This window comes from Dinoponera quadriceps, unplaced genomic scaffold (genome assembly GCF_001313825.1).
Source record: "Dinoponera quadriceps isolate SergipeBrazil2010 unplaced genomic scaffold, ASM131382v1 scaffold587, whole genome shotgun sequence".
Lineage (NCBI taxonomy): Eukaryota > Metazoa > Arthropoda > Insecta > Hymenoptera > Formicidae > Dinoponera > Dinoponera quadriceps.
Window position 1 is genome coordinate 1 of NW_014554777.1, and position 24,353 is coordinate 24,353.

Genomic DNA, 24,353 nt, shown 5'->3' on the forward strand with positions numbered 1-24,353 from the left:
TCTCACGGATCGACGAGCCTGCGCCGAACTCCGACGCTGTCAATCCAAGTTCCAGCGGTCCTGCACATGCGTCTGCCTCGCTACAGAATGGCTCTCCTCCTCAAGTCGACGCCTTTCGACTCTCTACAATGCTCAATTTTGCGGAACTCTCGCAAGCACAAGCTGGAGATCAGGAGCTGCAGCACGTTCTTACAAGCGCTACCACTTCTCTGAAACTCCGCAAGCTCACGCTGGGACCGGAGAACTTAGAGATCTACTGCGACGTCTCGCAGAACGACATCAGGCCTTACGTGCCGGAAACATTCCGGAGGCAAGTTTTCGACCTCACTCATTCGCTTTCTCATCCTTCAGGTCGCGCCACCACCAAGATCATCTCGCAACGCTACGTGTGGCCTTCTATGTCAAAAGACATAACCAGATGGGCCAGCGCCTGCGAGCATTGTCAACGCTCTAAGATTGGTCGGCACGTGCACTTGCAGCCCAAGACGTTTCTAAATCCGGATCAGCGCTTCGATCATGTCCATATAGATTTGGTGGGCTCGCTGCCACCTTGCCAGGGCTACACCTACCTACTGACATTGGTGGATCGCTTCACCCGCTGGTCGGAGGCCATTCCTCTCAGAAACATCACGGCCGCGAACGTAGCCACGCACTTCTACAGCAGCTGGATCGCACGTTTTGGCTGTCCAAAGTTCATCACTACAGACAGAGGCTCGCAATTTGAATCTGCTCTCTTCAACGCTCTCGCTCAACTGCTGGGAGGTAAGCGCATCAGGACGATGCCCTACCACCCTGCTCCAAACGGCATCCTGGAGCGCTGGCATCGTGTCCTGAAGACAGCTCTGCGCTGTCACGACTCTCAGGACTGGCTAGAGAATCTTCCGACGGTACTTTTGGGTCTGCGATAGGTTTACAAAGAAGATCTCAAGACTTCCCCTACGGAATACCTCTACGGCTCCACTCTACGTTTACCAGGAGAGTTCTTCATAGATGAACAGCATCCGGAGGACCACGCCTTCTTCTTAGCTCCTTTCAAAACGCACATGCAGCAACTCAGACCTGTGCCGGCTTCCCACCATTGCAAACAGAACACCTTTGTCTACAAGTCTCTCTACACCTCGTCGCATGTCTATTTGAGAAATCATGCAAAGAAGCACACTCTCAACCAGGCATACTCTGGCCCTCACAAGGTCATCCAGAGGATCGACGACAGAGTTTTTCAAATCGACATTAACGGTTGTTCAGCCAACGTCAGCGTGGAGAATCTAAAACCAGCTTTCTTGCTTCGCGAGGAGCTCTCGGCGACGCCTCCAGCCTCTACGCTCGACTCCGGTGGCTCTTCCTCTCCGGTAACACGGCAAGCTCCTTCGCAGCGCCTTTCGCAACAAAGCTCTGCTTCCACCACTGAGGCAGAGCGACCTACTCTCTCACCTGCGGCGCCTCAGCCTTCTCCTATACGGCAGCAGACCCTGCTCTCGCATCACAACGCGGTCTCTCCGCAGGCAACCCAGCAACAGCAGCAGCACTTTACCTCGGTTGCTCCTCCGGCAGATAGAAAAACGAAGTTTGTACCGTCTATTCTCAAGAAAAAAACCAGCACAAATGTCAGTGCGGTGCAAGCTCCGATCAAACATGTTCGCTTCAATCTTAAGAGAAGACTTTTGTGATCGTGACGCGTCTTCCTTTTTCGAACTCGAGCATAACTATTTATTTTCTTCTACTCCGTCACTAATATACTATTTTGTAAATATTTATCGGGATAATCCTAATTAAACAAGCGGCTCTTTCGCAAAGTTTCGCGTTAATTTAACGGCGATAGTCTTCACTTCCTGTACGATTTCTAGTCGAAATAATAATAATCTCAGGTGCTTTGTACCGAATTATTAGCTATAAGTACCTTAGTGTAAGACAATTTCTTCTGTATCTTTGCGTATCATTTTTTCGTGTTAAAAATTAACGTAAGATAATTTTTTAACACTGGTAGGGGAGTGTATGTGGCGGCTATACTCTATCTCGCTTGCATGCGAGCTCGCCCCCCACCACACGCCGGCGAGCTAGTCTTTTGTCACTGCACGGCTAGTCTTTTGTCGCTGTACGGCAGGGGAACAGTGGAGACTAGCCCGCCGTTAGAGCTGCATCGTTCTAGTGTTTCTCTACGTAATAAAAGAGTCTTTCTTATTCTCTGTGCCGAGTACTCAGTGGGCGCAGGCCTAGATTCTTCCCGGGTTATCCCTTCTAAACCTCCACAGTGCCACCGTATATCCCGATATTCGCAAGCCGTGTCGAAGCAGCGACTATTCAAATTTATTATCCGGATTCAATGACGCGTCGGTAATTTTCACCGGTTATCCAAGCGATTCAAGATAAATCCCTAAGATGTAACGCGTGCGAATAAAGCGGTGCCAGGGGAAATCAAAGGTAGGATTGAGCAAATAGAAAATTACGCGCGCATGCGTCGGAATATCGGATGGACGAAGAAACGATCGGGAACGACGAAAGGGGGCAGTTTCGACAAGCTCGCATCCTTTCCCGGCTCCTCTCTCTTTGGATAGTCGTGTCTAACGGAAGAGGTCGGCTAATTCGATGAAATCGAAAGGGATCCGTGGGGGGATTAATGCGCTATCCGAGAGTTTTACGATCATGGTAGGACGACCTTACAGCGGCGATTAAATTACAATAAGCTCCGTTCCCTTTCCGATCCCCTAATTGAATTGCGAGGGCGGTGCAGGTGAGAGTCAGTGAACCGGGCCGCATTAAAATAACTACCGCCTCGCGGCTGGTACGTAATTGGCGTCGATAATTACGTTCCACACGGTATATTACACGTCGACCATGTCGCACTTCCGCGCCATAGAATCCCCGGGTTAATTCAATCTTGGCGGTTACTGGGAGAATTTAACTAGAAATAAAATTTCACCGGAGCTCTTTTGAATAGAACGGACCGCGCGGCGTTATCGATACAAGAAAATTGGTTGCAACGTCGATAAACCGCGCGCAACCGGACTGATGAATTCGCCGCGCTTCTGACATGGTTTCTTGCTCGTCGAAGGTTCGTCGGTTTTGCAAAACCGCGTTGTTTTTAAACGAAATAACGCGCCGCCGATTACAAATAGTCGGGACGGTTTCATTGCGATCTTAATTATCCGAAGGCTCGATTCGAGAGAAGATGACAGTTACTTCTTAAAGGCGACCAGTTTAGGGATGTACCTTTCATTATGCTGGCACATTTGACGCTCGACTCTTTCGGATTACTCTGAGGATTTACGTCGCTATTTTATGCTCCAATAAATCGCAGGTAGGTAGGAATCGCACTAAGTTTCGATGAAGCTCTGACATTTGCTAGGTCAAAACTCAGTGGTCTATCTATATAAATGTTCTCAACGTGTTTGAATATAATATGATATGTTAAGTCAAGCTGTCAAAATGATAGATTAACCGAATAATTCAACCGTAATGTAATATGCTTATATCCAAGGGCGATGCGAACGATTACAAATTAAATTTAGTTCGAGTCCAGAGACCTGAGAATTTATTAAAGCTTAATGCACGATAATATTTGGGATGACGATATAAAAAGTGGATGCCACAAGTTCGCGTTAAATAACATTAAAAAATTATTAAACAAATATTCTTGTTATATCAATCACGATATTATGAATAACACATATGTAACTTCATGACAGACTGCGATACTTGACAATTCAACACTATCCGATTTTACTCATCGTCCAATTATATCGTAGACAAAACCGAAGTTTTGTTGGTATTGCTTGGGCGGATGTTTAAAATAAGAGCTCGTGCTGTGCTATATGTATACGTAGAAAATTGTTAACGAGACTCTGTCCACCGTTTTCGGGTAACGAGTTGTCCTCCATCTCGAGTAACTCATCAATTTATAAAGAACTTCGGCGATCGGAGATAGCGATTCAGCCGTTTTTGAGGAAACTTGGGATAGTTTCCGTCGAGAGGAGGGGAATCGGACGCCACGGGTCACCTCGCCGCCGGGGCGGCCTTGTTACAGTTTCGACGAATGACAACCCGGTATCAAGATTATCCGCTACCGACTTTTCACGATAATGCTGAACCAAGATTTTCGATATCGGACAAAAGTTGCGAGCCAACTTTCACGAGTAACGGCATGGTATAGCCCGGTGGCGGGGGGGGGGGGGGACAGATATACGTATACGAAAATTTCAAGCATCGATCACGGCGCGAATTCACCGGACTAAAGTTCCCTGGTCTCCGCTCTTTTAATTCGGCCGTTCTATAATCCCCCTCGAAAGTTTTGGAATTTCACAAGCGTAGATTATTCCAAAAGAATATCCGCAATAAAATCCCAGGAGTGCCTCGTTGATTATATATTTTAATAAACATAAGACAAGGTTACAACGTCTCGTTAACATGCGATGAATTGATAAAGGACGGTAAAAGGAAAGAACACGTGAACGCACGTCATCATTCGTTGCGGAATCTCTCATTGCGGCTCAAATAATTTTCTCTTGTTGTCCTTGTCTTCCTAAATCAGAGATTCATGAAATTGTAATTCTCAAGCTACAATGTATCAAACGATAACGGATTATGAAGACCGGTCTAAATTTCGGTTTCGGATCTCTCCTTATTCGCTAGACGTTAATTAAAATCAATTAGAAATATCCTGCATAACAAATCATTTGACACATCCGGAATTCTATATTCTCTGGCTTCCAAATTTCCCGAATCAGCAACCTATTTCCGACTGCTTCGTAGTGGTATTCCGGATATTCATTCGTACGAATACTAACACTAGTACTAACACGTATAAACGCAATTCGGTTGGAAAAACTTATGTGTGAAACATGACATCGATCTGCAATGTGGTTTTCGCAAATATCGGTAATAACCGATGCAGCCTCGGTGAAACGCATACCCCTTCTGTTGTGCAAACTTTCGGTTGGCAGTAGTCGGCAATAAAAACGCATGTTATCACATTGCCAACTGCGCGAGTTGAACTTTACCCAGCTTTGAAAACATTTGTAAAGGGCAGTAACATATCCTGACCTGAATTTTTACAATTCTTGCAACATAAGAGTCAATAAAATCACAGAGACAATAATATTTTTCAGAAATCAAATGTTAATCAATCGATCAACGATTATAGAAAAAAAAAAAGTAAATTTATCCGATCGGTTAGCTATGTGTTAATTTACCCGATGCCGACGAGAACCCGGTAAAATATTTTCAAATCCGACGGGAGTGTTAATTAACGCGCCAATATACGCTTTCCGCTCTCGTCGGCTCACAACGTAATGACGCCGAGAAATATGTGACGCATGAAAAAATCAAAACAATCGGCAAAAACGGCAACAGCATATTTTGCCAAACGTCGACGTCGTTGCCCACTAATCAATGATGTATACATAATTTCGGTAGCCGAGAAAAACAGAATATTGATAGCTCAATAAAAAATTTCCGCAAGCTGCATCTTGAATTTTCCAACGTCATCTTTTCGATTCCGTTTAAAGGATTATTGCTGTTGCATCGAATCTAAATTGATAAATATCTATTGCTGCACCACATTATACTATGCACACACAATTGCTATTTTTATTCTTATTCCTTTCTTCTCATTTCTCTTTTAAATCTCCAATATTATCAAAATTTCCAATATTAATTAAAAATGCGATAATAAAAATATCAATAAAAAGGAAAAAGAATTTGCTTAATTCGCTCTATAAGTAAAATTCCACTATTTAAACATGTTAATTATTTAATGTTTACTTATCGAACATACTTTACCTACAGTGGAATAATTAATATATTGCTTATTAAAACTAGAAATTTATTAAATACGTACAGAATATCGAGAAATATAATGATCAATCTCTTCGTTTCATTTTCTGCTTTTACGTCATTTCGATCGTCTGCAATTTTGAATAAAAACGAATAGTATTTCGAGTTGTAGGCGTTACTTAGCTACTGTCCCTCGAAAACTTTGTTGTAACGCTTTTGTTTTACGCATAGCGAGACTAGTCTTTTCGGTTGAGACAGGCGGAGTAAAATTCTTATCGTTTAAGATTGCGCGAAATCTTGAAGCTCGGTATGACGATGATTCTTTGGAACTCGCTTTTATACTAAACTCCGAATTACTAAACTTCTAGATTCCTTCGTTTTATCATGTTATCTTGGATAACGAAATTTTCGCTACACCTTAAGACTTCTTACGTTCTACATCAAATTCCAAAACTGTCCACAGCCAACAATGCTCGAAAGTTACGCTCCATTCTCCCTCGTTATTGTCTCTCCGCAATGGCGCTTCACAATGCCATCCATGTGGAACGTAAGCGATTAATTATCAAGAAATACAAGATAGACGCATTCCGGAAAATGGTTTCTCCCGTTCAACGTGAATCCATGCGTGTAAAATCGTAACTATTTATAACTTTTTTCCTATCTTCCGTTATGCTTATGTTATCGCGTAAACTTCATGTCATCTCGCAAGAACTGCGAGTCCAGTAATTAAATACTCGGAAACAATGCATTGTTCGATTCGTCGCATGCGTTCACGTTGGCGAGACCATTTGCTGCTTTCAAACGGGATGAGTGCGGGAAACGCAAATACCAGATATCTAGCAGGCTGGCGATCGAAATGTCAATAGCTCTCGCGCGAAATTAAATGTCAGGCTGACGCACGAAGTAATCGAGAGAATGGCGTCTCTTCTATGTATTCGTTCCTTATTCAAGTACCGCCGTTACTTCAAATGCAAAAGGACAGATTGTCAGTTCGCTTTTTCACGGCGCGACAAATTTTCACCCCTCGTGTAATCGTACCGTTTTCCTTAACGCCTGTCTGTTCGAACGACTCGAGACGTATAGACACGCGAAATACGGATATCGAAGTCCATCACTCATCGTTTTCCGAATAATTATATCATATCCATTGAAGTCATACTTATTGGCAATTTCAATGCTGTCGAGCAAGTAATAAATGGCGTCAGTAGAATAACATTGTAATTCGTCGCGACACATATTGACATTTAAAAGAGAAGGTACAAAAAGAAAAAGATACAAAAACAGACCCGAAGAGATATCAATAAAGAATCTATTATCATATCACGTTCGCTTGCATTTCAATGAACCAAAATTATCAGCGCACAACCGATTGTCCGAATGGAAATCAGTATTGATCACATTCGTGAGGGGAAGCTCAACGGCACCGCGCGACGCTCCTCCCCGCCATATTCGTATTCTCGGGAAATGTTTACTCGGAAGACGTACAACCCATCTTTTGAGAGCCGTGTTATCGGAAGGTGCCTTGAAAAAGTTGCTCGCGTCGCCTTGGGAGTATCGAGATCCATACCGCAAAGAGCGATGGCTTCGCGGCAAGAAATCACCCTTAAGGCTTCCATGTAACCCACCTGACGATTTATATCAAAGTAAATAAGGAGAGATTTGGGAGTTACGCCGCACTATAAATAAGCCGGCCTAAATATGGCTTAACGTTACGAATGAATTATACATCTTGGCGAAAAACCACAGCGCTACGGCCGTGTAATTATCCGAAATGCAATGTGGCGTTCCTAATGCCGTCCCACAGCGATTTCTTAATGCTTCTGTCACGTGAGTTTCGCTAAATATATATGAAGCACGAAATTTATATCAAACTTTCTTTTGTTGCATGCACATATATACATATAATATTCCTTAACGCAACACACAAATATATTTATTATAATTGTTATAGATTCGTTATAATTGTGTATTTATAAAAAATAATCTTTATATATTTTTATGAAAAGTGTAGTTCTTTTTACACCTATTGGATAACCAAATTGAAGATGAGATATTTCTAAGAAAGATTTCGCGGGTAGCCTTGTTTCCAAAACAGTATCTAGTGTGAATCACCACGAGTATATCTGACCATTCCCGTGCGGGCAGTGGTGGCATTTGCGCAAAATGGAGCGTATGAATAATTCGCGTGAACTCCGAGTACGGAAATAAAGCGCGAAATTGTTTTATTGTCGAAGCGACGGGCGTGCCGTTTCCCAGAGAACGAGAGAGGAAGAGAGAATGAAGCAGAGACACATACAAGAAGAGAGAGAGAGAGAGAGAGAGACGAGAGGAGATCGACGAACCAAGGGGAAATAGTATCATACCCGGCGAAATAGCTTCAACCTAATTCGAAAGCTAAAGCAACCCTTAACGGTGGCGATAGCTACCATTTACAAAAGAGCCCTCCGGACCAACGTCCGAAGTTTGGCACTTCGAATCGGACCATTTGGCCCATCTTTCCGTACATTTGCAAGTGGCTCTGGCCACGAAGCCGCGATCGATGCTATCATCGTTTCCGAGGAGAGGTAACTGCAATCCCATTCATTATACGCGCTATATGTAGTACATACGTACTACATACGCTGGAATCTACAATTGTATACGGCTTGCATGACGATGAAACTGTAACCACGTAATAACGATGGGGCAAAACGCTCGGGGCTAAAAAATTCCAGTGTTCGGAACAATCGGAAGGGTATTCGGCTGAAATTAGCGTTCACGTTCGCTAGTCTCGCGGGTAAAGATCTATCGTCGCACATATAGAATACCCTTTCAAGTTTTTCGTCTTCGAGTGAGAGATACGAGAGGAAAAAGATTACTGTCAAGTCTTTGAATAATGTAGAGCCGACGGTTCATTGGAATACGATCTTGCACAAATTCCCTCGCTCGAAAATTGTCTTTTCCCGCTTTCAAACTCGCAGCGTTAAATGCCTCGATACTGACAGTCGAATCCGTTAATGAAGCAATTAATTTTATAATGAGAAATCAAGCGGACTTGCATTAAGGAGCATGACCGTTTCACAAAACATCGTTTTATTCTTGTAACATTGTAAAAAGCACCGAACGACGTCAGCTTAATACAAAATAATTCCACGAGTTTCTTTGATGTAATCTTTTAAAAGGGATTTTCGATTTTCCGGCTTGTTTCCCCGCTGCTATTATAATTCTGCAGTTCCAGTATGAAACGAAGACCAGCTGTTTACAATTTCAGGGAACTGCCGGCAATCATCGACATGCAAGCGAACGTAAGCTACAGTTTGCTCGCTGCGATGTCATATCGCGTAACTTAAAGGCAGTTTTCCAATATTTCTCGTGTTTCCTTGTCGCGCACATCCACACATACACAACGTACAGAGAGAGAGAGAGAAAGAGCCCGTAAGTAACGATATTAAATGAATATTAACTTTTTGTAGCTCGACTGTAAAATATTCTTTAATCTTTCCTTGACTTTGACAATATAATTTCAATCGCTTGAAATTAAAAAAATAGCTACAAAGAAATAAAAAAGGCACCTTATATTAACGATCAGCTGTTAGCAGCACGCTTATAAATATGATATTCTAACATTCACTGTATCTTTTAATTTTATTCGAAACTTATCATAACAGATAATGTGTAGAATTTAGAATAAAAACACATTTTTAAGAATAAATATGAAGCTATATTATTTGTCTTATTAAGAAAAACATATATGACTGTTACAAATTGGAACACTGTTACTAATTGGAACACTTATCTTAAAGAAATTCGTCGGTCGTTTCATAATTATCCTCGAGATATGTAATAACGCGAATCAGAGAATTCAACCGAGAGCGTTCACGCGAGAGCCAGGGATTTATTTTGGACTGAAAATAATTGTTAATTTGATCTCGAAGTTTCGAAATGTGTTTTGCACTCGCGGATATCCGGTGGGAGCTAATTAATACGATTTTACAATTTTAAATATAAATGAGACGAGGTTTTTGCGAATTCTGCCAGCTACTTATGGACGGCGCACTTATGAATAAGTGTGCACGAAATTACGGAAACATGACGTACCTACGTTGCATTCAGCTTGCGCTTGCAAACTAAATTTTACTTTTTAACATCAACGAGAGAATATCACTGCCGGCCGCCGAAATGGAATTCGTTTTATTTGCGTCGCGTGCGCCGCCTGCTTCGTCACGATTATCGCACCGATTAAGGCCTATTGGCTCGCTAACACCGATATTTTTCTTCGATGTGCTTTTATAGCCTTAATCGTGCTTCGATCTGCCTATTCGGTTATTCTAAAGAGGCAATAGCGATCGGTTTTAATTTCCTTTGCCCCTCGGTCGCTAGTGCTGCGGAGTTTTCTCATTCCGAGCTTCACAGCGAGCAGTCGTACACACGAGTTCGTGCCATGGCGCTGTGATTCAAGTACTTTCGTGTCCGGCAATTTGATACCGGTCACGTACCGAATACATTTCGAAAGAATGCAGGAGGTTGCAGACAGGAATACCCGCACGTGCAAAGAACGTGTGTGCGAGTAATGAGTCCACGTTTATCTATGATAAAACAAAATCGGTCTAACGCCATGTGTGCAACTCTTGGCATTACGCGAATTTGATATTTCTGCATGCAAAATTAATAAAACGGGAAAATAGACCGTCTTATAGATATTATCTCGATTCTTATAATTTATGATAATCGTATAGCGTTTATCTGTCCCGTTCACGTTGTATTCGTCCCAAAATAGATTTAGATAGCGCTTTAAAATGGATTTGAAAGGGCCGTACAATTGACATTTCTATTCTATTTCTAACATGTGAATGCGTTTATTAATAAATTACGATCGTGATATTTGAAGAGAATCCTAAGAATATAAAATAAGCTATGAAATAGAATAGCGTTGATGCACGTTTGCTCTGGCAAGCGTTTCAAAATCTATAAGTAATATTATATGATATTAAATATTTAATAGAAAATATATGATGCAAATGTATTTTCCTAACAATTCTGTCTACAAAATGTACACAGACGTAAGTGCTGCCGCACGGTGAAACTCGGCACATTCGTTTTTCGTAGTGCAGTCGTCGCCGCGTAATCGCAAATAAATTCTCGCGATTCGCCAAGTTTAACTCGCTGTCCGCCAGCGTCGCGGCTTGGTGGCATACTTAACTTTTCATGCCACTTGTGTAGCTGTCCTCATTTTCATCCTAAGTGGTTTAGACTCCGGTTTATTTGCGGCGTGGAATTCAGGATTCCGAATAAATATGAAAAGGAAAAGGGAGGAATGAAAGGGCTGGCGCGTTTAGAAATATTTGAATTGCATTCGCTATTACGTCACTATACATCTTTTTTAAAATTTCCCTAAGGTACACGCACGAACTTCTCTTAATCGATATTCTAGCAAGAGAGAACCTCGTGAACACGATTTCCTCGTGTCAAGTGCATATCTCAAAGCATCCTTCAGCAAAGTGAAGCAGACGAGTTCACACGTATCCAGGAAAACCTTATTCGTTTCAGCCGCAAACGTGCTCCATAAATCTCGGTCTCTTCCCGCTAACAATATGTTGGATTAATTTCTTCAATTATCTTTCCACACTCACAGCACTTATCATCCGTTGTTGTACGTACCACCGCGCCGCATCACTTCCCATATTTCAAAAAATACGGGCGAAATAAATTATATGTTTCGTAGACGGGGAAGGAGCGGTTAACACAGAGGTGAATTAATTAAAATGAGTGTGATATTATACGATATGTTTTCCGAAATATTATGTTAGCTAAAAAATATGATTCTTGAGCCAAATTTCGATAGAAATTCCTGTAGAAACAAATTATTTTCTCATACATGTATCGTATATTCTCATTCTCTTTCTTATTCGGACGTATAATAACTTTTTCAGACAGAGAATATACGTGTGCGAATTTATTCACTATTAAAGAACAAAAACGTAATGACATCATTGCTGAACTCCGACTACAGTTTAGCCCATGTCCCTTCCGCGACATTTTCAAACACCGATACACAGCCGACTTTCTTCGTAAAGTAGGTACTTCTAGTTTGGCTCGAGACCGCTTCTCGCAAAGCCTGCCTGCAAACTCCTTCGCAATTAAGCCGATTACAGCAAAGACCCGATTAACTAAGGTTCCACGTTAAAGCTTTATTCTTCGCTTTTCGTTTTTAAGCGGTAACCTCGGAAAAACTATTTCGCGCGCCGACTAAACAACAATAGAAACACGATTCTCTCATGGAACAACATATATCGTCGAGACTAAGTGTATTCCAACGTGCTGGCTTATGGTCGCCGGTAGTTTCGTAAATGTTTCATCATACGTTTAAATAATGATCAGAAAGTGCATGCGAACGATAAATATATAATAAGAAATTTATTTTTAAACTATAAAGCATATGTACTTGTAATGATATTAAATAATGATTAAATACTATAATAACAATTAAATAGTAATAAGTATCAAATAATAATAATATTAATAATAATTTAAAATAATATTATTGAATAATAGTGCATTATAAATATGGATTGATACGAAAAAATATTTAATAATCTTGCTACAAAATAAGAATATATACTGTACTGAGCTTTTCGTTACACCTATCATAAATTCACTACAAATTTAATGAAAAAATATAAATTTAATACCTCGTAAAGCGTTTAAAAGAGGAGGTGTGTAGCCGAGAACTCATAAAAAATGAAGACCGTTTTAGAGCAAACATGCGTTCTCCCGGTTCTAACGTGCTACATTCTAAATAGGTCCTCGGAGTAATCATGATTTTAGAAATACTTATATAAACCAGCATTCGAATAATTAGATTAAATTAAATTATTACGCGAATTGCGAGACACTTCCGATTTTCGATTAATGATAATAAAAGAGTATCAAGACAACTCGTTCTTTTCTTTTTTCCTCTCCGCGATTTTTTACAACAAACGCCCCATCACAAGATTAGCCGAATATATGAGACCTCATTGTTGTCACATACATTTCGTACGATTAAGCATCACCACATGTCCATGTTTATCTCGTCTATATATAACCAATGTGCTTTGAGAGAATTGCGTGACAAAATGCGACGAGAGTAAAACGAGAGAATTCATATATTCATATACGGATGTAAAGCGATAGCGATCCTTTGATCTTCCGACGATCGCGAATAGGGAAGCTGGTGGATTAGTTCAGTTCAATTTTTAGGTCATCTCCGTCCAAGTCTCCATAAGTCTCTCAATGTACTTTGAAGTTCGATCTCTCGTACTTTGTGTCATACTGCTTTCAAGGCATCGATGCCTTTCCACCACCACTACCGTAACCGCCACCGCTGCCGCCGTCGCCTCCACCTCTGCGCGACGCACACCTTTACGTCCAGAGCTTTTCATTAGCAGCGAAAAGCATTCGCAGCCGTCGCGGTCGTACCGTCGCACAGAGTAGTCCCGCAATTACTCCGGGAAACTGTAAGCGCACGGTGCAATAACGTATGCTTATTTCGCGGACACGCGTAAAAAGAAAAAATTGCGTGCGCGCGGTCATCCTGCGACTTTCGCACGACACGCATAATATTTTAAACGTTTTTTTGATAATGTCCGCTGTAACGAGCGGGAGCGGACGATATCGGCTATTTGGAAATTGCCGGCTGCCGCGCGCGAGTGTTGCGTGTGTATATGTGTGCGCGAGTTTTTCGAAGCGTGAACCGAAACAACAAACGTGTTAAACTTGTCGACGAGCAACTGCAATAAAAATTGTCATTAACTTCCAGCGTATCGAACGCAACAATCGTCGCGCCGATTCATTTGCATTTGGGACTAGACGTATCTTAATTTAAGTAATAATAATATGCGACGCATTATCAGACACAGTGCAATTCTGCGAGAAACACTATGTAATATGTACAATGTGTTCCGCAATCCGCGACTTTCATTTTATTGACGAATACTCGGACCAATTTAAGGTCGTATTTCCTGCCGCTGGCGAAATTGTCGTGGATAGTTTATCGTTTATTGCGACTCTTCGCAATTCTCGACGATACATGGCATCATAGTTCAGCCTCGAATTAAAATTCCATCGGGGTCAACCGTCCGCTTGAAATTAACCGAAGAATTTAACTCTGTCGTTTATTTGTTCGGTCGCCCGGAGCTCTTGCTTTGTGAAAAGCGACGTTTCTTTCGATCGCCCGGAGGCTATCGGTGTTTCGGCGCTTTCACCGAGGAAAATTCAATTCGCTGACTAGAATTCGTCGGAGAAGTCGTCAAATAAAAAATGAGTTCGCACGTTCGCAAGGTACATTATGTACAGAGAATTATTTAACGGCAACAGTCGAATAACGTCCGTTGGATGTAGCTCGTAGAAACGGTCGTCTACTGTCTGCCTTGCGCAACACATGTCACAATTGTTTACTGAAAAGCAAAACAAGTAATAGAGCCGGTTGAACAAAACACTTTTATTCGGGCCATTTATTGACACGTGCTGCATAGCGATAAAACGACTGTATTCTTTTTTTTTCACACACATAAATACAACATGCCTGCACGCACTGTACCTACACGCGCCGTTCACCTTTGGCTTTGCATATTCTCCCGCCGTTTCGCGTATCCGTCGAGTTAAATAGTTTTCGACATCCAACGTTAAATGCAGTTTGTCGTGCGCGCAGAAAGTCCGCGAGCAGCTGCGGGATCGATATGTACGGAGACGACGTGTCTCCGTCGCAAAATTATTTTTCACGACATTCACTTGACGCTCCCTCGTATATCATCGTTCGCAGAGACGCTATACTTTTTTGCAAAATTCGATAATCGCTCGCTCAAATTAGTACCACAGATCCTACCGCTTTGCGAGAAGATTTTTATATAAAATGAGAAACTCGATTCAAAATTAACATGCATGCTAATGCAACTCTCTTCGACTTATTTGACGAATCGCGAAAGCACCTTGCAAGTTTCATACGAGACGATACGAAGATTCACTTAGCGGTTCGATTATCAAGTATTTCTCATGCCGTCCGAACTCGCGATTGTATTTTACACAAATGCAAAATGTGTGTTTTTTTGTGACATAAATGGATTCTTTAGACAAAGCTTTACATCGTACAAAAGCCCGCTCTTCGTGCCTTCAAAAAATTCCCGAGAGAACTCGATAAATGTTCAGCAAAATTACAGAGTTTGATCCTTAAATTTTCTCGCCTTTGGGGAAACATTTTTAAAGTTTTCGCTTTGCGGAATCTTTCGTCGATTTAGTGCATTGCATTCAAAGCGATTCAATCGTTTGCCAGGCTTTCTGTATTCTCAAAATAGCTGTTGGCACGTATGCCGTTTAGAAAGTCAAATAATTCCTATACAATAACAATTGACTGGCACAACATCAAACAAATGGCAGCGATAACGTATATATTGATGTTGAACCATATATATCGCAATTCAATATCCGATATCTAAACCGAATGACATTATATCGATATATAACGTTGAAAAACTGAAGAATAAGCCAATAAAGTTAGTGGGCCGACTGAAACGATAATCGCGTTTACAAACGATACGTTTGATATACAACGCGAAATGCGCAAATACCTGCCGCTGATCGAGACAAATTAACGGAATTAATCTCTACCAAGTATTGGCCGCAACCCGAAAGACAAGTATATAAATTGCGGCACGTGGCGATCGACGCGACGCATCGGCGCTTCGGATGCTCGTAGGATTGGAACTATGGCTCGCTTGAAATGTCAAACACAGAAAAACAATTCTGAGCCGAGTCGGTAAGCTTTCGCGTGCGACTTCGGTGACCGATCGTTCATAGATAATTTCCACTGAAATCGTTTTTCACGACGAGCGACAGTCCCTTCATTCATTCACGCTCTATTCGCAACGGCTATTGTCTCGAGGCGTCTCGATGCTTCGGCGCGCTGTTTTTACGACTGATCGATGGAAGAGGTCGAGCGACTTTAATAACCGCGGACACCGAGATCCTTCTATCATAGATTCTTACATAAAGGACCGTGCGCACGGCAGGGAGTGAATTTCTGCTCGCTCATGCAAAAAGTACACTCGTCCGGAGAGAGAAAGAAATGATCTCAAAACGCGACCGAAAGGCGCTTTGCGGCGATGAAGAGCTTCGCGAAATAATCGGGGAATTTTTGTCACTTCGTAGGTCGAACTTCCTTTCAAATTATTTACAGAAGAGTGGAGCTGCTTTCTACATTTGCTTTTACTATTTTAACAATTGATCGCATGATTATTCTATAAATAACACATGCTACACAGTAAAAAGTTTTATGTTAAAAACGGCCCATTGAAATTTTACATTACTTTAACATGGAGCGAAGGTGTTAAAAAGTTAAAAAGTGCACGAATATAATGTTAAATTAACACATTTATCTTGTCAACATATGTTGGATTAACTTGTCTAATATGTGTTTTTGTAATTAAAAGTCCGGACTTTTAATTACAAAAACACTTCTCTAATATTGACAAAGTGAATATGTTAATTTAATATTACATTTATGTACTTTTTAACGTATTGTGTATTTTCTAATAATATTTGTGTATTTTTTAACACACTCCCTATGTTAAAATAGTAAAATCTCAGTGGACCGTTTTAAATAGAAAAATTTTTAAGTGCAGAAGAAATTCGCGAAAGTTTAGAACTTGTGCACTTTAGAATTACACTTTTGAACTCGTGCTATTTAGAATTGCACAATTCACATGGCAAATTAATTAAACGATTATTTGTCACTTTCGAGACATACTAAACGTAACAATCTACCCCGTGTAACGACTGATCGCACTCCTCCTTACTCCCACTTGAGACAGTAATTGCTTTTCTTAAGAAGCTGTATCTCGACTTGCAATGGCGAGTAGCAGCCAGAGAACAGCCATCCACCGACAACCGCATCCCTTGTGACTTATGCTATACGAAGGGACGAGTCTTCGGGAGAGATCGAAGCGAAGAGCGCCAGTTTCCTCCTATCGTTCTCCGCGCGCGCGACACGGCACAGTTATCAAGGACTCGCTTGCCACAGTGAGCGAGTGAGCGGACCCGTGCGCTGGATATGCAAAGTTTGACGTTCGTGGATGCGCTAATGGTTGAGCTGAAACGAGTCTCTCAAGATGATAGCGCCATTTAACCGGCTGTTCCCAAGGATAATATTCCATTGAAGATTCTCCGAGGACGCGGCGTCTCGCGCGGCTCCAAGTAAACGCGTCATCGCAAAACTTGCGCGTTACGAAATGGTTCTGTAACGGCGTTACATTATACCACGGTATTACAATATACGAGAACATTAATTAAGCGAAGGTGCAACGCGCGGGAGAGACGCAGGGGGGGGGGGGCAGAGGAAGAGAGATCGAAACAAAGCAGTCGACGGGAAGCGAAGAGATGGAATGTGCTTAATTTCACATGAAATCTACAAATTACTCCTTTGTATTTATTAATGTAAATAGTTTTCAGAACTTGCAGTTTAAACGGTAACTTGGCTACGATATCGCGTTTGTGAGAAAGGGCGATCACAGGCAGCTGAGCGAGCGATTCACTTACGCACGTTTCATTTCCGACGGTTATAAAATTTCTCACGAGGGAAGGATTTCGCCGAGAAATCTACGAGGAAATGAGGGGAGAGAGGGAGGAGGGACTTATCAAACGTTTTAATTCGGGTCCTCATCGGGCGTCGCGCCGGCGTCCTGATTTATTCGCGGCGCGAAGTATGGTTACATTTAAGCGTCGGCGGCAAAAGTGTAAATGACGGTCGATGGTTAAGTTAAGCCTTCCCGGAGCTTTCTTTGAGATGTAAATCACAATGCACCCGGCGCCTGAGAATGAAGACGCGGCGACCAAGTTAAATTGCGACGAAGGACGGCGATGGCGGCAGCCCTCCTCATTGCTAACCACCTTCGTAGCGGGCTGTCGATTGAAGCTGCCGCTTAATGAACTATAATTGTCCCAGACCGGCATCGATCGAAGGTTTGCCAGTAGCCGCGGTAAAATGTAAAGTACTCAGTCAACTCATTCGTCTTAACGCGACTCAGCGAGCCGACCGCGAGAAATCCGCGACGTGTTACGAACGCGAATCTCGCCAATTCCGCACGTTCTCATTTGCGATTCCGCAAGCTGCGCGCCGAGTGTTTCGAAGTGACATCGATTTTAACGGCAGCTTTCTGCGCCAGTTTGGGATCGCTTTCGAGCGGATTAACGGCGTAGTAAATGAATTTCAAATTCCAACGAGGCAAGACGGACGCGAATCCCGATTTTCGAAGTTAATAATAAGTGCAGCGTTTCGAAATTGCTCGCCTGCACGCGCGCCCGCACCGCACCCCGCGTCATTTAATCGCATCACGCGTCTACTATATTTTGTATTTTACCAGCTCAATAAAGTCTCACGCGCTAGTTGTGCGCCGAGTATAAAAAAGGTGGAAACTGCAAGCGTGATGAGAAATTTGAATTTATATTGGATGACGTTGGTCTATGGCCTCGATTTTCGATGGCTCCGTATAAGAAACGTAGCTTCATAACACAACGAGCTACCGAGCCAATGAAAGCCGTAAATACAATTTATGAATGATTAAATTTATTTTTCCGCAATAACGCGGACATATTCGTCATTGAGCCGTGCATATTGACGCGTGTACTAAAGCGAATTTAAGTTCGTTATTTATTGTTCCTCGCATTATCCGTATCGTTGAAAAATGCTCGTCAACGATTATACTATTTTTAAATAGTTTCTCAAAGATGGTGTATCCCAAACAATCTAATTATCTAAAATATGCCGCAAAGGTGTCTAAAAAACATCTAAAATAGTGGGAGTTTTTTAGACGTTTTTAAAACGTCTTTTGCGTATTGCGTTATCTAGTATTTTTTAAACCACCTCGGACAACATAGAAATTTTGTGAAAATCTCGCGGACAAGCGAAACAAAGAAAGCGAGTTAATAACATGTAGTTGCGTTTACAGGTCCGAAAGATTGCACGAAATATTCGTTACGCTCTTCGCGACATCGAATGGTCGCGGCATCTGCAACCAGAGGGGTAACATTTGCATCCGATGTCGAGAAACTCGGAGGACATTATCGTTCAACATTCCTAGTTGTTTAGGAATGAACACCTTTTGAACACCTCTTTTACATAAGCGAATGCAGACAAACACACTGTTTCGTGCCGCACACGGAAATGTTAATCCTCGAGAGTTGGTTGACATCGACATGCGACGCGTACGTACGATCGTAATTGAGAATCAAAACAGAGTTTTCAACTGCTACAATATGAAGAATTGAATGAACTGTATTCGTTCCTATTTCGCGGGAAAATAATGAGACTTTCGTTAAAAGGAGAGAAGAGGAGTGAGAGAGAGAGAGAGAGAGAGAGACGATTCGCGGGGGATGGTATTCATTTTTCCATCGCTTGATAACTGAATGCAGCTCAACTCGTTACACAAGAAAATAAGAGACTGAAACGCGGAATAGGGGGAAAACGATCGAAAATAAACCGCGTAATGTAGAATAAAAATAAAACATACGATCGCGCACCGTTCGCGAGTATCGCGTAGGTTAAAATAAAATAAAGTAACCACGGTTTTCTATATACCGGCGTTCGCGTTTGTTTTCCTGATTTGACTTGAAAATACGTTAGGAAAACGGTTCTCTTTTTAGTGTTTAAAAATGGTACATATCACACTCCAAAATAAATATAAATTTTGCGTAATTATCTCTCTGCATCTTCCTCTCGTCGTAATTATAGATTTTTCTTCAATCTTCTAAAAAATGATTCTTTTATTATAAATATATCTGTGTGTGTGAACATGTGTACGTGTGTGTATATATATATGTGATATATTTTATGCATAAAAGAAAAAATTTCCATCGCGGTGTAATGTCTTTTGTTACTTTTTCTTCTGGTGGACGTAATTATATGTATAATTTAGATTTAACGTTAAAATAAAGAACACGTTTTCTATTTTCAGAAAATATTAAATTTTCATTTCTCTCTGTAAAGAGAACGATCGTCAAAAGGTAAAAAGTTAAAATTAAATTACAGTCTTTATCAATGAATGGGAATTTAGAGGCCCATTTATAAAGCTTTTATAAACTTGATATAATATGTTGGTGAAAATTGTGGAAAATAAAAGGCAAAAAATTTGGTTACAAGTGGTCTTTGTATATAATTTTACAAACACGTCAAAACTGGAAAATAAATGTCCGTAAAGAGTTTTTTTCTAAAACAAATTGGAATTAACGTTTTTGATGAAATGGTTCGTAATAAAATAATAATGATATAATTAATAAGCCAAAGTCGTAGAAACACAATACGCTGCACCCTAAAAATAATCCGAAGCGTGTATTTAGCTTGATTTCGTTATCGTCGTTTTTATCCACATACTATTTTAATTCTAGAGGCAATAGATACCACTATATTGATAAAGCATGACAGAGATACCGCAGCTGGTGGTACCACCAAGCGTGAACGTTGCGTGACATGGAGTGATGCTTACGTCATAAAACCGAGACCGTAGCGGTGATCCACTGATCGCCAAGTCATAAATATCAATCGGACAAATGCACGTAAATTGGACGTATTGATGAACACGCCGATAAGGAAACACAGTTTCACCTAAAAGCATGAAAATAGAATCCAATCGGTTCAGGAAACCAATATGAACGCCGCTACGGACAACAGATCGATGGTTCCAGGGAAGATTCTGCTAACAAGCGACGAAGTAGAGCTGAAAACGACGCTTTTCGAGAGATTAAAATCGCGGGTAAAACAATTCGTGCAGAAGACCGTGTTTAAAAAATTGAGTCAATTTTCGGAGAACTGATAGAAAGCAAAGTGTTTTTGCGCGATGTAAAATAAAAAGACATTGTGTCGCGATGGAAAAAGAAAATGTTAATAATGTATTGTATGAAAGTCATATATAAATCAGCAGAAACGAATCTCTCGGTATCGATTTTTAACAGAATTTGCTCATCTATTTTGGACTTCAAAATTAACCATCTATTTCGATGCTTTACAGTTGTGTCGATCTTTTTTATACGATTTGATTTAAACTTCATTTTCTATTTAAAGCCATTAAATTAGGAGTACGAATTTTCAATTTTTTAAAGCTTTCCTTTCGTAGCTTTAAATAAAAAAATCTCTGAATAGAAAATTGTCCGTGCCTACCAATACTTGTTCGAAACGCAAAATAGAAATCAATTTTCAGACAAATCTATCACTCTCTGACATTTACAAAGAAATTGTAAATGTTAGAAAATTAAAATCGAAAATGGAATCAAAATTTTTAGTCGGATACATTCTGTATCAACGAGAACGAAAGTGCTTATCTAATCCACTCGCGATGACAGCCGTGTACGTTAGATCGACTAATGAGATTCGTGTATGCGAATCTCAGCAACGTTTCTGGAAACTGACAATGACTCTCGACAATCGCAGATGTTAGCATCGCTTGAACATCGCGTGCAGCGAGCCCGAGCTCATCGATCTAATACATGCGCTCACCGTTTAGAACAACGATCTCACGATGAGTCGCGTCCGTTCATAATTGAAAGGACAGAAAGCTGGCACGGAAATTGCATTGCTATCGCTCACAGTCGACGGTAGATATCGCCACAACTTGAAAGTCGCCTCCTCCACGTCGAATGCAATTTCTTTTTTATCGAAAATATACGTGTCCGAGGAAGCAGCTGACCGAAAATCTCACGGAAGTTATGGGTTCTAAGGTATAAAGACCAGAGAACGCAACGAAGGGTATCCGAGGATTCAAGAAGCTGAATGTACAAGGATTTAGAGAGATCTAAGGACTGAGCTGCACAAACATTCCCTTGGATCTCCCTCGGAAGAATATTTGCATCACAAGAGTTTAAGCATGCAAGAGCCAAGGATTTCAAGATCCACCTAGCAGTTCCTTCGATCCTGGCGGATTCGACTATCCAACGCCATAACTTTGAAGAGTCTACATGCTCTCTAAAGACTGTTGTTTCTTGCATAATAAACGTACGATGAAATAAAGTGAGACTCGTGCAAGAATCACGATATAAACATCTTCGAACGCTAGAATGTTTCATATTTGACATGAGATAACGATAGAAACGACCTGATTGAAATTTTTCTCATATTCTAAACCTCGAGTTTCACATTTATGACATTTCACATTTGATCCTCGAAGCTTTGAACAGACAGATCGATTTTAAGCTACATTTTATTTAAGTCTGAATTTTTATTTTTTCAAAGCTCTTCTTTTCTTTCGGACCTCCTGACACGAGATTGTATATTTATTATTTACTTGAGACGCAAAGTAAAAGCTAAAACATATATAAAAGTGAAATTCATCGTGAAATCCCCTATAATCTATGAACGTTAAAAAATTAACGAAACATTATCCAAAATAGGAGCAAAATTCGACTCGACTATTTAATTCCTGACCGAACATAATCGCGAACATCTTCGATGGCTTTACAGACTTTGTTCGTAAAAGAAAGATTTTCTCTATAAAATCTAACGGCGAAAGATGAATTTCCCCCGGCATCCTCGAGCTACGGTTCCCTGATTCTCCCTCGCGCACGCCCGACGTAAAACGACGTGGTTTATGTTCCGCTGCTCGTCTAAGATCCGGTAAAATGCGCATCGACGGGAGGATGCGCTGCCTATCCGCGCGTCTTCCAGGATTCCGCTTTACCTGTCAGCCAGGATATCGTTGTGTCTTGGCACCGCCACTAAACGTGACTCGCATTCGCGCTTCGGTCCCCGTACTTGTGCTTGTCGCACAACATTATCCAACATCGTAAAACTAAAAGTCCGCAGCTTCGAGATATTCCGCAGTTTCGCTGGGCGGCCTTTTCGAGATAAACGAGACACGTGTGAGACTGCAAGAAGGGGTTAAGGGAAGAAACTTCAAAGGACTCAAGTTTTTCGCAGGGAGAATCATTTGAGAATTAAGAAACGCGAAACTTTAAGAAAAACGATATATCTATTAATTGAATCGGTATTCATCGACAAAAAGACTTAAATATCAATTAACTTTGTTTCTCTGTTTCTTTTTTTACTGAAGATAATCCGTTGAATTATTCCGTTGAATAATTGAAAAAATTAACATATAAACGTTATTATCCGTAACGTGCGTTATTTTAGTAATGTGTGCGTATAGTGGAAACTATGACGCGATAATTGATCTAAATAGAATAAAGACGGATAAGCGTAATAACGAGATTATCTGTTCGACGAGACTCAACGCGAAAATATACGTTGTATTACAGATACATGTTTCACTGATACACTTCTCTGTTGCAGTAGCCATTAACTTTCTCCTTTTCCATTAACAAGGAAGTTGCACAGACAGTTCTATTACTTGCTTCAATGCTCGGCTAGAACCACCTGTCGAAACTTCTATTTCAAAGTCCTCAGTTCGGAACAATGACGCTTGTAAGGACCAATGGAAGAGTTCAGGTTTCCCTTTCAATTACCACAAGAACGCTCGGACTGATCGGCTATCCAGTTTTACCTGAGAAACGGCCCGGCTGATTGGTAAAGTTCGACACAACCAAGCAACCAATATTAACGACGTCTCCAATTTATTAACGTAAACAATTTATTAAACCACCGAACACCGGTTGAGAAATAAAAGTAAAGACAATGAATCGTTCACGAACCAGACATCTCATAATAAGTTTCCAATATCATCGTGCTTCCAATCTTCATCTCACAATTTTCTTAAAACAAAGCATCTTTTACGTTCAAAGGAATTTAATAATTTTTTAACGATCGCACGGAAATCTTATTTTTTAATTCGTTTTATTTTGGCATATTGTTATTAATTAAAAAAAAAAAGGAAAAGAAGATGGAACAATGGAAAAAACGGTAAGCTATCTATCGGAATTATAGCGCCAAGAAAATTTATATTCCCAGTTGATTAAGAGTTAAGTGAATTATACCGCAAAATACAACCATCGCTGATTCAGCGACCGAACGATACGAGAGCTTTAAAACTGTCATGTTTTATCGATCTACAATCGGTATTCAGCCGCAATTGAATTAAAACCGCTATATTGCAATATTACGCAAATTTGGTTGATGGATATATCGAGTAAGCGGTAAAATTGGCGCATAGATGACGGCATTAATGGTGAGTAAATGAAAAATCCGGTGATATTGAATTTTTTTTTATTTCTATGTAGAAACGATAAATAAACGCAAAAATGTAGGTCACATCTATGTTGTTTTTGTTCACTCACTATTTCTCGTAGCATAAACGTTATTTCCAAAATTACCTAAATATATGCTAAAGAAAGATATATTCGGAGTTGACTATCGGACGTACACTCGATTTCGAAATCTCGAACCCTTCCATTGGACAAGCTAATGGCATCAAGAGGATTACATATTGAAGATCATTCTACCATTTCTACACACAAACATGCACTCTGGTAACAGCGATTAATTATGTGAGCACATATTACCAACTACGTACGCAAATTTGAGGCAGGGTAATTCGAATATAAACCATATTAATTGAAAGTCTGAAATTTTACAGATTTAATTTCATTCGAAACTTCATGGTCAATTGTTCTTACACGAATCCGGTAAACTAAAT

The 24,353-nt window shown here is 40.7% G+C and overlaps 2 protein-coding genes across 2 annotated transcripts in view; both read left to right on the plus strand.

Annotated features, from left to right (window-relative positions):
• The first annotated feature begins 128 nt into the window (after nt 1–128).
• On the plus strand, nt 129–1,667 carry LOC106741722. The gene is made up of 2 exons (XM_014613999.1): nt 129–897; nt 976–1,667. The coding sequence occupies exons 1-2, from the start codon at nt 129–131 to the stop codon at nt 1,665–1,667; spliced, it is 1,461 nt and encodes a 486-aa protein (XP_014469485.1).
• Nucleotides 1,668–8,094: 6,427 nt separating this feature from the next.
• Nucleotides 8,095–24,353, plus strand: part of LOC106741756 (chaoptin-like) — a 215,958-nt gene continuing 199,699 nt past the window's right edge. Inside the window, exons 1-2 of the mRNA XM_014614054.1 lie at nt 8,095–8,333; nt 9,020–9,183. The gene's annotated coding sequence lies outside the window, so the exon portion shown is untranslated. The remainder of the gene's footprint in view (nt 8,334–9,019; nt 9,184–24,353) is intronic.